This window comes from Melanostigma gelatinosum (genome assembly GCF_949748355.1).
Source record: "Melanostigma gelatinosum genome assembly, chromosome: 23".
Classification (NCBI taxonomy): domain Eukaryota; kingdom Metazoa; phylum Chordata; class Actinopteri; order Perciformes; family Zoarcidae; genus Melanostigma; species Melanostigma gelatinosum.
The window spans coordinates 1,965,835-1,982,489 of NC_136656.1; the positions used below are offsets into that span (position 1 = coordinate 1,965,835).

The following is a 16,655-nucleotide window of genomic DNA, read 5'->3' on the forward strand; positions in this document are numbered from 1 at the left end:
CTGTGATAGGGTGAGATTAACCAATGAAAGACAGTGAAAGACAGCCCACACCTGCCGTCAGGTGTGGGCTGTCTTTAATTCTCTGCGTGCTGTTCTGGTTCACACAGCGATAGAGACCAGCTCCAGTCCGTCTGTGGGTCCTGGTCTCTGGAGTCTAAGGGTCTCTCGGGTCTCTCGGGTCTAAGGGTCTCAGGGTACCTGCAGTGTAACTCCAGAGACTTCACCTCCACACGTCAACGGAGCGTTGTTTTGCGAACGTGTCTCCACACAGAATGTGAGTCCTGTTGAAGATGTTCTCTCTGACTGATTGATCCAGTGAATCATTGATCTCTACAGACTCAGTGGTCAAAGGACGAGTGACAGGTAGGCTCCTCCTCCTCCTCCACTTTTAACGGCTCGTCCTCACGACGGACTCGAACAGCGGACCAGCTCTGATCGGTGTCGTTATAACAAACATGGCCGCTCCAATAGAAGGAGTGTTCTATGCTGTATCTGAGTTGACGTTCACGGTCAAATGAATCCTCCTCACTGACTGAATGTGGACCAAACGTCAGCAGATGTTCTGTTCTTTACATGTGGTGCTCGTGATCGTCCTCTCGTGCGGAAAATGTTTAGTTTCACTTCAACACGTTTTCTAGCAGAGTCACAATCACACAGGAAACAAGACAATAATGTTGATTCTCCACCTGAAGATTATTCTCAGAGTCCACTGCGTTCAGTGTCTCTTCATGAAAACGACGTCATAAAATCAATAAGTATTGTTGATAAAGCTCTAATTGTATCTGTCAGACCTTCAGTGAGATCCATGTCTGTGTGTTTCTGGTTCATTGGACTCCAACCTGCTGGTTGATCTTTTTACCAGAAATCACGTCTAGACAGAAAACTAATACATGAGAATTACATCTGAATAATATGGAGGTTCAACCATAAATACATGATTATTAAACAGTCTACTGTCACACAGAGGAACAGACATCAAGTAAACTGAGATTGGTGGGGTGATCTTTTGTTACAGTGAGCTACAGGACCACAGCTTCATGTTTGTTATTGTTATTGTGGCATTCATGTGGAACCAGTCCAGTGTAGTTCCTCATTGTTCCTCAGAGTAATAATCATAATGTTCCTAACTGGCTCCATCTAGTGACAGGAACACAGCAGTGGTTCCTCTCTTGGTGTCAGTCATGTTGTCACCAGAACCACAGAAGAAGAAGACGTGTTGCAGAGACCACAGACTGTAGCTGGTGTCTCTTGACCTGTGATGTGTTGGTGACTCTGGTCCTCTGTCTCCTCTCACAGGGAGAAGATGATCTGCAGCATCCTGCTGCTCATCACACTGACCTCCTGTGTCTCTGGTTAGTTTACAGCTTCACTTTGTTCTCCACAGACTCAACACACCTTCAGCCTCACCAACACACTTCAACATGACTCTAGTTATTGTTACAATCATGCACCTTGTTCATACCTTTGTGTCTCTAAAGCTCAGCATCAGTAAACATCTCCAGGTGGACTTTAAAGGCTCTCATGGTGACGTCAGTTAGTCTGCTCCTCACTCTCCCTCTCTGTCTCCTCAACAGCATCATTAGTAGTGAACGTGACACAGAGATCCTATCAGGCAGAGGAGAACCACAACGTCACTCTGGAATGGACCTTCAAGACCACAACAGACGGTTCCCCCAAGTCCATTCACATCATCTGTGAGATGTTCAATGGTGTCACACCCTTCATCCTGTTTCATCTTCATCAAGGTGTCGAGGTCTCAGAGTCTCAGCATGAACGGTTTGCAGGACGAGTCCAGTTTGACAAAGACGTCCTCAGAGAAGGACGACTCAGACTCCACATGTCCAGACTCAGGACTGATGACTCAGGTGATTACCTGTGTGGTGTAACCATAGGTGATGGTTGGAGTTCTAGGGAATGTCACCTCAACGTCACAGGTGAGTTGATTCAGTAGTTTCCTGATGAAAAGAACCTGATTGTTGTCGTTACGCTTCCTTCTTACAGGATCTGTGAAATATGTTCCAGTTTCATCTGTTGGGGACGTTTCGTTGATGTTGTAGTGAGATGTTGTTTCTTCTCATCAATGACTCAGACTTGTTTGGTCTCTTTACAGCAGAGAGGCTTCAGCCCAAACCTGAGACACCAAACTCAACAAGTGGAGGAAGAGATGCTTCACCGACAGGAAGTCCATCACAAGCAGAGAGTCGGGGAAGGATCGTCCTCTACTGTGGACTGGGACTGATAGTAGTAGTAGTAGTAGTAGTAGGAGGAGCTCTGCTGGGTGTTTATTACGGTCTGTGTGGAAAACATTCATCGATTCACTCTCCGTCTACAGAACTACATCCAGTGATTCGCTCTATAGAACTAGATTCAGTGAGTCTCTCCTTATAGACTCAGATGATTCTGGTCTCTCAGGTCGGAGGTCGGGGGTCCAAAGCGGCGTCTGAAGGTCTCGTTGTGATGATCTGATGTCTGAATGAGCTGCTCAGTCACAGCTGGTCGTAGCGCAGTGAGAGGAGTTATCTATGGTCTTCATCTCCTCCTTCATCCTCCTCTTCATCACTGTCTGATGGTCTTCATCTCCTCCTTCAGCCTCCTCTTCATCACTGTCTGATGGTCTTCATCTCCTCCTTCATCCTCCTCTTCATCACTGTCTGATGGTCTTCATCTCCTCCTTCATCCTCCTCTTCATCACTGTCTGATGGTCTTCATCTCCTCCTTCATCCTCCTCTTCATCACTGTCTGATGGTCTTCATCTCCTCCTTCATCCTCCTCTTCATCACTGTCTGATGGTCTTCATCTCCTCCTTCATCCTCCTCTTCATCACTGTGTGATGGTCTTCATCTCCTCCTTCATCCTCCTCTTCATCACTGTCTGATGGTCTTCATCTCCTCCTTCATCCTCCTCTTCATCACTGTCTGGTCTTCATATCCTCCTTCATCCTCCTCTTCATCACTGTCTAATGGTCTTCATCTCCTTCATCCTCCTCTTCATCACTGTCTGATGGTCTTCATCTCCTCCTTCATCCTCCTCTTCATCACTGTCTGATAGTCTTCATCTCGTGCTTCATCCTCTTCATCACTGACCTCAGAGCCGGATAGATCAGAGGAATCAGAGCTCTGGTTCATTGTTCTGATCGGACTCTTCATCACTTCATTCTTCGACTTCTTGGATCTGAAATCCTGAGTGAAGTTCTGCAAGTGTTTGAGTCGAGCTGCATATCTTGTGTTTGTGTGATGAACATGAAGTTGATGATTTGATTGAAGGTGTGAGACGATACGAGGAGATTTGTTTCCTGCTGCTTTCCATGAATGTAAAGTCGATGCTGATATTTTTTATAATTAGAATTTGTTTGTTTGCTATATTTCCTCTTCATTGCATTGTTCAGAATGAATAAACACAAAGAAAGTCAAACAAAATGATTCTCCATCCATTCATATCCTCATGAATCTCACTAATATTCATTATGACTGGATGAAAATAGACAAATCTGCATTTTCTTTGTGCCGTCAGTCGTTTGGAAGTTATTTTGGACTCAGCGGGTTAAAATAATGAGGATGGATAAACTTCCAGGTGCCACAAAAAGGACAACACAACTCCTCGTGCAGCAGACGTTTGGCTCCCTCCTTCTTCCTCGTGAAACAACATCCAGCAACGTTGACAAAAAGCTGCATGGTCATCATAAACTTCAACATGTAATATGGACAGGTTGTCACGGGGTGTGGTGGTGGACTCAAATGCAGGACCAGAGGTCGTGAGAAACAGGGTTTAACGAGTAGTGAACACTCGAGGAATCGTTACCAGAACACAACAGGGAGTCCGAGCACAAGACACGAAATGAGAGGGAAATCCAGCAGGACGAGGCAGGAAGACCGGGAACCGGGAACCGGGAACCGGACGAGCCAAACCGGCGGGTCGACATGGCAACGATCTGGCAGTGAGCGACGGAGGGGCAGGGCTTTATAAAGTGGCTGGAACAGGTGAGGGAGTTGTGCTGATGAGGAGGGAGTGACTGACAGGTAGAGTGAGGAGGGAGTGACTGACAGGTAGAGTGAGGAGGGAGTGACTGACAGGTAGAGTGAGGAGGGAGTGACTGACAGGTAGAGTGAGGAGGGAGTGACTGACAGGTAGAGTGAGGAGGGAGTGACTGACAGGTAGAGTGAGGAGGGAGTGACTGACAGGTAGAGTGAGGAGGGAGTGACTGACAGGTAGAGTGAGGAGGGAGTGACTGACAGGTAGCGTGAGGAGGGAGTGACTGACAGGTAGAGTGAGGAGGGAGTGACTGACAGGTAGAGTGAGGAGGGAGTGACTGACAGGTAGAGTGAGGAGGGAGTGACTGACAGGTAGAGTGAGGAGGGAGTGACTGACAGGTAGAGTGAGGAGGGAGTGACTGACAGGTAGCGTGAGGAGGGAGTGACTGACAGGTAGAGTGAGGAGGGAGTGACTGACAGGTAGAGTGAGGAGGGAGTGACTGACAGGTAGAGTGAGGAGGGAGTGACTGACAGGTAGAGTGAGGAGGGAGTGACTGACAGGTAGCGTGAGGAGGGTGTGACTGACAGGTAGCGTGAGGCGGGAGTGACTGACAGGTAGAGTGAGGAGGGAGTGACTGACAGGTAGAGTGAGGAGGGAGTGACTGACAGGTAGAGTGAGGAGGGAGTGACTGACAGGTAGCGTGAGGAGGGAGTGACTGACAGGTAGAGTGAGGAGGGAGTGACTGACAGGTAGAGTGAGGAGGGAGTGACTGACAGGTAGAGTGAGGAGGGAGTGACTGACAGGTAGAGTGAGGAGGGAGTGACTGACAGGTAGCGTGAGGAGGGAGTGACTGACAGGTAGAGTGAGGAGGGAGTGACTGACAGGTAGCGTGAGGAGGGAGTGACTGACAGGTAGAGTGAGGAGGGAGTGACTGACAGGTAGAGTGAGGAGGGAGTGACTGACAGGTAGAGTGAGGAGGGAGTGACTGACAGGTAGAGTGAGGAGGGAGTGACTGACAGGTAGCGTGAGGAGGGTGTGACTGACAGGTAGCGTGAGGAGGGAGTGACTGACAGGTAGAGTGAGGAGGGTGTGACTGACAGGTAGCGTGAGGAGGGAGTGACTGACAGGTAGAGTGAGGAGGGAGTGACTGACAGGTAGCGTGAGGAGGGAGTGACTGACAGGTAGCGTGAGGAGGGAGTGACTGACAGGTAGAGTGAGGAGGGTGTGACTGACAGGTAGAGTGAGGAGGGAGTGACTGACAGGTAGAGTGAGGAGGGAGTGACTGACAGGTAGAGTGAGGAGGGTGTGACTGACAGGTAGAGTGAGGAGGGAGTGACTGACAGGTAGAGTGAGGAGGGAGTGACTGACAGGTAGAGTGAGGAGGGAGTGACTGACAGGTAGAGTGAGGAGGGAGTGACTGACAGGTAGAGTGAGGAGGGAGTGACTGACAGGTAGCGTGAGGCGGGAGTGACTGACAGGTAGAGTGAGGAGGGAGTGACTGACAGGTAGAGTGAGGAGGGAGTGACTGACAGGTAGAGTGAGGAGGGAGTGACTGACAGGTAGAGTGAGGAGGGAGTGACTGACAGGTAGCGTGAGGAGGGAGTGACTGACAGGTAGAGTGAGGAGGGAGTGACTGACAGGTAGCGTGAGGCGGGAGTGACTGACAGGTAGAGTGAGGAGGGAGTGACTGACAGGTAGAGTGAGGAGGGAGTGACTGACAGGTAGAGTGAGGAGGGAGTGACTGACAGGTAGAGTGAGGAGGGAGTGACTGACAGGTAGCGTGAGGAGGGAGTGACTGACAGGTAGAGTGAGGAGGGAGTGACTGACAGGTAGAGTGAGGAGGGAGTGACTGACAGGTAGAGTGAGGAGGGAGTGACTGACAGGTAGCGTGAGGAGGGAGTGACTGACAGGTAGAGTGAGGAGGGAGTGACTGACAGGTAGAGTGAGGAGGGAGTGACTGACAGGTAGAGTGAGGAGGGAGTGACTGACAGGTAGCGTGAGGCGGGAGTGACTGACAGGTAGAGTGAGGAGGGAGTGACTGACAGGTAGCGTGAGGAGGGAGTGACTGACAGGTAGAGTGAGGAGGGAGTGACTGACAGGTAGAGTGAGGAGGGAGTGACTGACAGGTAGAGTGAGGAGGGAGTGACTGACAGGTAGCGTGAGGAGGGAGTGACTGACAGGTAGCGTGAGGCGGGAGTGACTGACAGGTAGCGTGAGGCGGGAGTGACTGACAGGTAGCGTGAGGCGGGAGTGACTGACAGGTAGAGTGAGGAGGGAGTGACTGACAGGTAGAGTGAGGAGGGAGTGACTGACAGGTAGCGTGAGGCGGGAGTGACTGACAGGTAGAGTGAGGAGGGAGTGACTGACAGGTAGAGTGAGGAGGGAGTGACTGACAGGTAGCGTGAGGCGGGAGTGACTGACAGGTAGAGTGAGGAGGGAGTGACTGACAGGTAGAGTGAGGAGGGAGTGACTGACAGGTAGCGTGAGGAGGGAGTGACTGACAGGTAGAGTGAGGAGGGAGTGACTGACAGGTAGAGTGAGGAGGGAGTGACTGACAGGTAGCGTGAGGCGGGAGTGACTGACAGGTAGAGTGAGGAGGGAGTGACTGACAGGTAGCGTGAGGAGGGAGTGACTGACAGGTAGAGTGAGGAGGGAGTGACTGACAGGTAGAGTGAGGAGGGAGTGACTGACAGGTAGAGTGAGGAGGGAGTGACTGACAGGTAGAGTGAGGAGGGAGTGACTGACAGGTAGCGTGAGGAGGGAGTGACTGACAGGTAGCGTGAGGAGGGAGTGACTGACAGGTAGAGTGAGGAGGGAGTGACTGACAGGTAGAGTGAGGAGGGAGTGACTGACAGGTAGCGTGAGGAGGGAGTGACTGACAGGTAGCGTGAGGAGGGAGTGACTGACAGGTAGAGTGAGGAGGGAGTGACTGACAGGTAGCGTGAGGAGGGAGTGACTGACAGGTAGCGTGAGGAGGGAGTGACTGACAGGTAGAGTGAGGAGGGAGTGACTGACAGGTAGAGTGAGGAGGGAGTGACTGACAGGTAGAGTGAGGAGGGAGTGACTGACAGGTAGCGTGAGGAGGGAGTGACTGACAGGTAGAGTGAGGAGGGTGTGACTGACAGGTAGAGTGAGGAGGGAGTGACTGACAGGTAGAGTGAGGAGGGAGTGACTGACAGGTAGAGTGAGGAGGGTGTGACTGACAGGTAGAGTGAGGAGGGAGTGACTGACAGGTAGAGTGAGGAGGGAGTGACTGACAGGTAGAGTGAGGAGGGAGTGACTGACAGGTAGAGTGAGGAGGGAGTGACTGACAGGTAGAGTGAGGAGGGAGTGACTGACAGGTAGCGTGAGGCGGGAGTGACTGACAGGTAGAGTGAGGAGGGAGTGACTGACAGGTAGAGTGAGGAGGGAGTGACTGACAGGTAGAGTGAGGAGGGAGTGACTGACAGGTAGAGTGAGGAGGGAGTGACTGACAGGTAGCGTGAGGAGGGAGTGACTGACAGGTAGAGTGAGGAGGGAGTGACTGACAGGTAGCGTGAGGCGGGAGTGACTGACAGGTAGAGTGAGGAGGGAGTGACTGACAGGTAGAGTGAGGAGGGAGTGACTGACAGGTAGAGTGAGGAGGGAGTGACTGACAGGTAGAGTGAGGAGGGAGTGACTGACAGGTAGCGTGAGGAGGGAGTGACTGACAGGTAGAGTGAGGAGGGAGTGACTGACAGGTAGAGTGAGGAGGGAGTGACTGACAGGTAGAGTGAGGAGGGAGTGACTGACAGGTAGCGTGAGGAGGGAGTGACTGACAGGTAGAGTGAGGAGGGAGTGACTGACAGGTAGAGTGAGGAGGGAGTGACTGACAGGTAGAGTGAGGAGGGAGTGACTGACAGGTAGCGTGAGGCGGGAGTGACTGACAGGTAGAGTGAGGAGGGAGTGACTGACAGGTAGCGTGAGGAGGGAGTGACTGACAGGTAGAGTGAGGAGGGAGTGACTGACAGGTAGAGTGAGGAGGGAGTGACTGACAGGTAGAGTGAGGAGGGAGTGACTGACAGGTAGCGTGAGGAGGGAGTGACTGACAGGTAGCGTGAGGCGGGAGTGACTGACAGGTAGCGTGAGGCGGGAGTGACTGACAGGTAGCGTGAGGCGGGAGTGACTGACAGGTAGAGTGAGGAGGGAGTGACTGACAGGTAGAGTGAGGAGGGAGTGACTGACAGGTAGCGTGAGGCGGGAGTGACTGACAGGTAGAGTGAGGAGGGAGTGACTGACAGGTAGAGTGAGGAGGGAGTGACTGACAGGTAGCGTGAGGCGGGAGTGACTGACAGGTAGAGTGAGGAGGGAGTGACTGACAGGTAGAGTGAGGAGGGAGTGACTGACAGGTAGCGTGAGGAGGGAGTGACTGACAGGTAGAGTGAGGAGGGAGTGACTGACAGGTAGAGTGAGGAGGGAGTGACTGACAGGTAGCGTGAGGCGGGAGTGACTGACAGGTAGAGTGAGGAGGGAGTGACTGACAGGTAGCGTGAGGAGGGAGTGACTGACAGGTAGAGTGAGGAGGGAGTGACTGACAGGTAGAGTGAGGAGGGAGTGACTGACAGGTAGAGTGAGGAGGGAGTGACTGACAGGTAGAGTGAGGAGGGAGTGACTGACAGGTAGCGTGAGGAGGGAGTGACTGACAGGTAGCGTGAGGAGGGAGTGACTGACAGGTAGAGTGAGGAGGGAGTGACTGACAGGTAGAGTGAGGAGGGAGTGACTGACAGGTAGCGTGAGGAGGGAGTGACTGACAGGTAGCGTGAGGAGGGAGTGACTGACAGGTAGAGTGAGGAGGGAGTGACTGACAGGTAGCGTGAGGAGGGAGTGACTGACAGGTAGCGTGAGGAGGGAGTGACTGACAGGTAGAGTGAGGAGGGAGTGACTGACAGGTAGAGTGAGGAGGGAGTGACTGACAGGTAGAGTGAGGAGGGAGTGACTGACAGGTAGAGTGAGGAGGGAGTGACTGACAGGTAGAGTGAGGAGGGAGTGACTGACAGGTAGAGTGAGGAGGGAGTGACTGACAGGTAGAGTGAGGAGGGAGTGACTGACAGGTAGAGTGAGGAGGGAGTGACTGACAGGTAGCGTGAGGAGGGAGTGACTGACAGGTAGAGTGAGGAGGGAGTGACTGACAGGTAGAGTGAGGAGGGAGTGACTGACAGGTAGAGTGAGGAGGGAGTGACTGACAGGTAGAGTGAGGAGGGAGTGACTGACAGGTAGAGTGAGGAGGGAGTGACTGACAGGTAGAGTGAGGAGGGAGTGACTGACAGGTAGCGTGAGGAGGGAGTGACTGACAGGTAGAGTGAGGAGGGAGTGACTGACAGGTAGAGTGAGGAGGGAGTGACTGACAGGTAGAGTGAGGAGGGAGTGACTGACAGGTAGAGTGAGGAGGGAGTGACTGACAGGTAGAGTGAGGAGGGAGTGACTGACAGGTAGAGTGAGGAGGGAGTGACTGACAGGTAGCGTGAGGAGGGAGTGACTGACAGGTAGAGTGAGGAGGGAGTGACTGACAGGTAGAGTGAGGAGGGAGTGACTGACAGGTAGAGTGAGGAGGGAGTGACTGACAGGTAGAGTGAGGAGGGAGTGACTGACAGGTAGAGTGAGGAGGGAGTGACTGACAGGTAGAGTGAGGAGGGAGTGACTGACAGGTAGCGTGAGGAGGGAGTGACTGACAGGTAGAGTGAGGAGGGAGTGACTGACAGGTAGAGTGAGGAGGGAGTGACTGACAGGTAGAGTGAGGAGGGAGTGACTGACAGGTAGAGTGAGGAGGGAGTGACTGACAGGTAGAGTGAGGAGGGAGTGACTGACAGGTAGAGTGAGGAGGGAGTGACTGACAGGTAGCGTGAGGAGGGAGTGACTGACAGGTAGAGTGAGGAGGGAGTGACTGACAGGTAGAGTGAGGAGGGAGTGACTGACAGGTAGAGTGAGGAGGGAGTGACTGACAGGTAGAGTGAGGAGGGAGTGACTGACAGGTAGAGTGAGGAGGGTGAGGAGCTCCAACGACTTCACACATTTAGTGCTTCGACTAAATGTCTTTAAATTCATTTTTGCAATTTTACGCTTCAGCACGACTCCACGTTGGGGCCTAAAGGCTCGTTTTCAGAGTCTACCGAGAAAACGCGCTCAAACCTCTGGAAGAAGTATTTTGGTCATTTAATATTTAATTATTTGATAATTTGTACTCATACATTAATGAAGAATTAAGGAGATATAGATGTATAACAGGATTGTACTGTTGTTGAGCTGGAGCTCATATTGAAATATTAACTTGTGATTATTTTCATAACGGGTTCATCTGCTGATTATTTCCTCCATGAATCGAGTGTTGAATGTTGGTGTTCGTCAGTCAGAGCGCAAAGTGACACCTTCACTGTGTTCCTCGTACACTGCACACTGTCACAGTTAAACACAAACACAGCATTTAAAGAAACTCTTCATAAATACCTGAAGAACACGACAGCAGAGCTGCGAGCAGGACAAGACGAGGATCCATCACAGAACACTCCGCGAGGCTTTCTCCTCCAAAGGACGAGGAACTAAACATGAACAGCTCGGCCTCCGTCTGCAGTCACACTGAGGAGATCCTCACTCTCTGCAACACTTCCCACTCCAGCTCCACGTCTGGTGCGTTCAGGAACACCGAGGAGATTCTCACTCTCTGCAACACTTCCCACCAAAGAGGGGTGAGTTGATTTATAACAACATGGAGAAATCAACTCTCCAGTAAAAGTACATCGTGCAAAACTTCCATTCTATTATTGTCAGGAGAAATGAATCAAAGTCTTTTTAAACTTCTTTGAACTTGTTTTGTTTCAGTGTGGATTTGATTTGGAGGTGTAATTTCCGATTCTTTGGAAAGGCCTTTAACATCACATCCCTATGAAGGATGTGATGTCATAATCACCATGAACGTCCCTCAGCTGTTGTAGAAAGGACGTCACGTGACAACTCCACTGAAGCAGCCGCTTCACGGAGCTCGTCTGCGCGCGAAGAGTCGATGTCACTGAACAACCGATCAACAGCAAGAGCTCAATGTCGCCATTGAACCTACGTGATCGGCTGCTCTTGAACGCACCACCAGCTCGTCGTGTTCTGCCCGACAGACGCGTCTCAATGTGTCCTCAATGTTAGAAAATACACGTCTCATGTAGTCGGTGTCGTGCTTGCGTTAATGGCGGGTGTTTATCAGCATTACAACAAGGCATAACGCCACATACTGACAAGCAGCGTGCATAACTCCGCTGCATGGGAAATCCCCTTCAAAGTGTGTTTTCAGGCGAAGCCACTGCAAACGGGTCCGCGACCCACTTGTTGGGAATCACTGGTATGAAGGCAAAAGGACAGTCCGTGAACGTGGGAGAGTTCATAATCCTCCTCATCGAGTGGAGGTTCGTTGATGGCGTTTTCTTTAGTGTGAACAAAACGCCATCAACTTATTTCTGTGTAACAGTATTATGGTGTGTTTGTAACACAAACACATTTTTCTTTTGAAATATTCTCGACTTCCCAGAGAACGGAGATGACGTGTGATGCATATTTGATTTACTGAACAAAGTGAGGAGGAGTCTGTTAAAAGGACAGAGTCAACGTGTCTCCACACAGAATGTGAGTCCTGTTGAAGATGTTCTCTCTGACTGATTGATCCAGTGAATCATTGATCTCTACAGACTCAGTGGTCAAAGGATGAGTGACAGGTAGGCTCCTCCTCCTCCTCCACTTTTAACGGCTCGTCCTCACGACGGACTCGAACAGCGGACCAGCTCTGATCGGTGTCGTTATAACAAACATGGCCGCTTGTTGATAGAAGGAGTGTTCTATGCTGTATCTGAGTTGACGTTCACGGTCAAATGAATCCTCCTCACTGACTGAATGTGGACCAAACGTCAGCAGATGTTCTGTTCTTTACATGTGGTGCTCGTGATCGTCCTCTCGTGCGGAGAATGTTTAGATTCACTTCAACACGTTTTCTAGCAGAGTCACAATCACACAGGAAACAAGACAATAATGTTGATTCTCCACCTGAAGATTATTCTCAGAGTCCACTGAGTTCAGTGTCTCTTCATGAAAACGACGTCATAAAATCAATAAGTATTGTTGATAAAGCTCTAATTGTATCTGTCAGACCTTCAGTGAGATCCATGTCTGTGTGTTTCTGGTTCATTGGACTCCAACCTGCTGGTTGATCTTTTTACCAGAAATCACGTCTAGACAGAAAACTAATACATGAGAATTACATCTGAATAATATGGAGGTTCAACCATAAATACATGATTATTAAACAGTCTACTGTCACACAGAGGAACAGACATCAAGTAAACTGAGATTGGTGCGGTGATCTTTTGTTGCAGTGAGCTACAGGACCACAGCTTCATGTTTGTTATTGTTATTGTGGCATTCATGTGGAACCAGTCCAGTGTAGTTCCTCATTCTTCCTCAGAGTAATAATCATAATCCTCCTAACTGGCTCCATCTAGTGACAGAAGCACAGCAGTGGTTCCTCTCTTGGTGTCAGTCATGTTGTCACCAGAACCACAGAAGAAGAAGACGTGTTGCAGAGACCACAGACTGTAGCTGGTGTCTCTTGACCTGTGATGTGTTGGTGACTCTGGTCCTCTGTCTCCTCTCACAGGGAGAAGATGATCTGCAGCATCCTGCTGCTCATCACACTGACCTCCTGTGTCTCTGGTTAGTTTACAGCTTCACTTTGTTCTCCACAGACTCAACACACCTTCAGCCTCACCAACACACTTCAACATGACTCTAGTTATTGTTACAATCATGCACCTTGTTCATACCTTTGTGTCTCTAAAGCTCAGCATCAGTAAACATCTCCAGGTGGACTTTAAAGGCTCTCATGGTGACGTCAGTTAGTCTGCTCCTCACTCTCCCTCTCTGTCTCCTCAACAGGATCATTAGTAGTGAACGTGACACAGAGATCCTATCAGGCAGAGGAGAACCACAACGTCACTCTGGAATGGACCTTCAAGACCACAACAGACGGTTCCCCCAAGTCCATTAACAGCATCTGTGAGATGTTCACTGATCTCACATCCTTCATCCTGTTTCATCTTCATGAAGGTGTCGAGGTCTCAGAGTCTCAGCATGAACGGTTTGCAGGACGAGTCCAGTTTGACAAAGACGTCCTCAGAGAAGGACGACTCAGACTCCACATGTCCAGACTCAGGACTGATGACTCGGGTGATTACCTGTGTGATGTGCTCACAGGTGATGGTGAAGGTTCGAGGTACTGTCACCTCAACGTCACAGGTGAGTCGATTCAGTAGTTTCCTGATGAAAAGAACCTGATTGTTGTCGTTACACTTCCTTCTTACAGGATCTGTGAAATATGTTCGAGTTTCATCTGTTGGGGACGTTTCGTTGATGTTGTAGTGAGATGTTGTTTCTTCTCATCAATGACTCAGACTTGTTTGGTCTCTTTACAGCAGAGAGGCTTCAGCCCAAACCTGAGACACCAAACTCAACAAGTGGAGGAAGAGATGCTTCAACGACAGGAAGTCCATCACAAGCAGAGAGTCCGGGATGGATCGTCCTCTACTGTGTACTGGGACTGATAGTAGTAGTAGTAGGAGTAGTAGTAGGAGCTCTGCTGGGTGTTTGTTACAATCTGCGTAGAAAACAGTCAATGATTGACTCTCCGTCTACAAAACTAGATCTAATGAATCCCTCTCTTCCTACAGAACTAGATCCAGTGATTCTCTCCTTATAGACTCAGATGATTCTGGTCTCTCAGGTCGGAGGTCGGAGGTCCAAATCAGCGTCTGAAGGTCTCGTTGTGATGATCTGATGTCTGAATGAGCTGCTCAGTCACAGCTGGTCGTAGCGCAGTGAGAGGAGTTATCTATGGTCTTCATCTCCTCCTTCATCCTCCTCTTCATCACTGTCTGATGGTCTTCATCTCCTCCTTCATCCTCCTCTTCATCACTGTCTGATGGTCTTCATCTCCTCCTTCATCCTCCTCTTCATCACTGTCTGATGGTCTTCATCTCCTCCTTCATCCTCCTCTTCATCACTGTCTGATGGTCTTCATCTCCTCCTTCATCCTCCTCTTCATCACTGTCTGGTCTTCATCTCCTCGTCTTCATCACTGTCTGATGGTCTTCATTGAAATGCTGCTGAGGAGCATGAATGTCTTGTAAACTGGCCTTTTATATTTTAATTCATTTTTTTTGCCCGTTACTGATATCTGTTATTTATTATCCATCATTTGTTGTTTGTATGTTTCAAAGAAAAGCTGTTTGTTAATGTTCAGAACGATAACTTACTCAGATGAAAACATAAGCATTGAATCACGTGACTTAACAGCTTTTAGTCACAGTAACTATTAACAGTAGAAGTATTAATACCACAGTATTCCTGCATTCAAATGTACCTGAAGTGAAGTACAATGTGTTTAAATGTGCTTCACATTTGTTACAAGGCGGAGCTTTCCTTTCTGATATGATGCTGCTTCATTTAATGTAGAATAATGCACGTCATATTCTAATCATTGTATTTGTGAGTAAAGTCTGGATGTGCAGCATAACCAGAGACATGTGACCCTTTGACTTCCCTGTTAGCGCCACCATGAGGCCAACATTCTTGATTCAGGTGGAAATATCTCAACTATCGGATGAATGAACATGAAAGTTCATGCAAAATCACTACTTGGTGTGTTTTTAGTGCACACTTTGACACTGAGCTGCAGACAGACAGCATTTTAATGCCTCTACAGCAGACAGCTGCAGAGGGAAAATGAGCATTACTTTACGAGGGTTAGTGTCACTGTAACACCAGAGGGAGTCACACAGCAGCACGAGTGTCAAACTGTTTCATAAGTGAGTGAAACTTTAGGTATGACATGAATCAGTTTATGTAAAGGATCATATTCAACTTTAAAGTTTCTGAGCAGCATACTCAGAGTATAGAGTATATTATATATATATTATTAAACAACATATGTAAATAGTTGAAAATTAGAAAAACTAGAAACATCTTGAGCACTAAAATGCAACATATACGGTTATGATTTATTCATGTAGTAAAAGAAGAAAAAGACGTGTTTCACAGTAAAAGCATCGAACATTTCATTCTGTTAGAGTCGCTGTACTATGTATAGTATATATATACTATACATATATACACACTATATATAGTACATATATACTATATAGTATATATATACTATATAGTATATATGTACTATATATAGTGTGTATATATGTATAGTATATATATACTATACATATATACACACTATATATAGTACATATATACTATATAGTATATATATACTATGTATAGTATATATGTACTATGTACGTCAACTATAAAGCAAAACATTAAATATAAGAAGAGAGATTAGAACGGAGTCTGAGAAGTTTAAACAACTTTTAGTTGGATTGTTTATCGAACCGTGAAAAATTTTATATCGAGGATCAGGACTACACTGAGACTGGTTCATATAGAGGATCAGGACTACACTGAGACTGGTTCATATAGAGGATCAGGACTACACTGAGACTGGTTCATAGAGGATCAGGACTACACTGAGACTGGTTCATAGAGGATCAGGACTACACTGAGACTGGTTCATATAGAGGATCAGGACTACACTGAGACTGGTTCATATAGAGCAGGGATTCCCAAAGTGGGGTGCGCGCACCCCTGGGGGTGCGCGAGCTGCCTCTAGGGGGTGCGCGAGAGGAAAAGTGTAATGGCGGTCTGATGGTGTAATAATATTAAATATTTAAAAAAAAATGTAATTTTAATTTAAAAACTGTCAGGTGGGACATCTGAAGCTATCAGTCGTAAAAGAGGAGAGGGACAGAGAGAGAGAGAGGAATCGGAGGCGAGGGGAACGGAGAGGTGCGTTGGGGGGAGACCAGGAGAAGAAATCGAGTCAGAGGAAGATGAAACGGAGGAAGGAGGAAGGGATTGCACAGACAAATCGGGAGCACATCGGCCCATCGCGGAGTCAAGGTGAAAAAGAGGAAACGAGAGTGAGCATCAGACTGGGAAAACAAGAGGAAATATGATGAAAAGTCTCTGTGTCTGGGCTTCACTTGGATTGGCAACGCAGATTGCCCAAAGCCACAGTGCGTGGTGTGCAGTGAGGTTCTGGCTAACAGTCTGAAGCTCTTATTTACGTCGCCTCCTGAACACCAAGCATGCCAGTGCAAGTCAAAAGCCCCTTACATTCTTTATATCGAAATCGGAGGAGTTACAAAACAGCCAAAAACAACTGGAGTCTCATTCATGTGTTGGTCTATAAATGACGCACTACGGGCTTCATATCTGGTCACAGAATAGCGAGAAAGGGGCTACCGCACACAATCACTGAAGACGTGAGCTTGCCAGCTGCCAGAGAGATGGTGGAATGTATGATTGGGGAGAAAGAAGCAAAAAAGTTGGACATGATCCCGGTGTCCAACAACACTGTGTCGCGCCGCATCGATGCTTTGTCCGAAGACATCCTGGCTACATTAGTCGCTCATTAATTGTAAATGAAATGTGATAATCTGCCTCTGAGCCTGTGCGTGTGTGCTCACATCCGTATTGCTCTTTAAAAGTGACGCCTTGTGTCACTGAAAGTTATTGAAACTTTGTTGCAGTGTTTCAGGGCGTTTTCACACCTTCAGTTCGTTTGCTTTGTTCTGATTCAGGGATTAATA

The 16,655-nt window shown here is 48.7% G+C and overlaps 2 protein-coding genes across 6 annotated transcripts in view; both read left to right on the top strand.

The window, feature by feature from the left end:
* LOC306796468 (uncharacterized protein) overlaps positions 1-16,655 on the top strand; it is a 69,641-nt gene that overhangs the window by 45,506 nt on the left and 7,480 nt on the right. Inside the window, exon 1 of one of the 4 annotated variants that reach the window (XM_079295395.1) lies at positions 1-152. The exons of 2 other annotated variants lie outside the window; for them this stretch is intronic. The gene's annotated coding sequence lies outside the window, so the exon portion shown is untranslated. One more of the 4 variants, XM_079295397.1, reaches the window with a different exon arrangement.
* On the top strand, positions 11,549-14,517 carry LOC306796469 (uncharacterized protein). Of its 2 annotated transcripts, XM_079295399.1 has the most exons (5): positions 11,549-11,678; positions 12,614-12,669; positions 12,892-13,251; positions 13,428-13,543; positions 13,683-14,517. In XM_079295399.1, the coding sequence occupies exons 1-5, from the start codon at positions 11,668-11,670 to the stop codon at positions 13,686-13,688; spliced, it is 549 nt and encodes a 182-aa protein (XP_079151525.1). In that variant the 5' UTR covers positions 11,549-11,667; the 3' UTR covers positions 13,689-14,517. The 2 variants fall into 2 exon arrangements, with proteins under 2 accessions (XP_079151525.1, XP_079151524.1); XM_079295398.1 differs by having other exon boundaries at positions 13,428-14,517.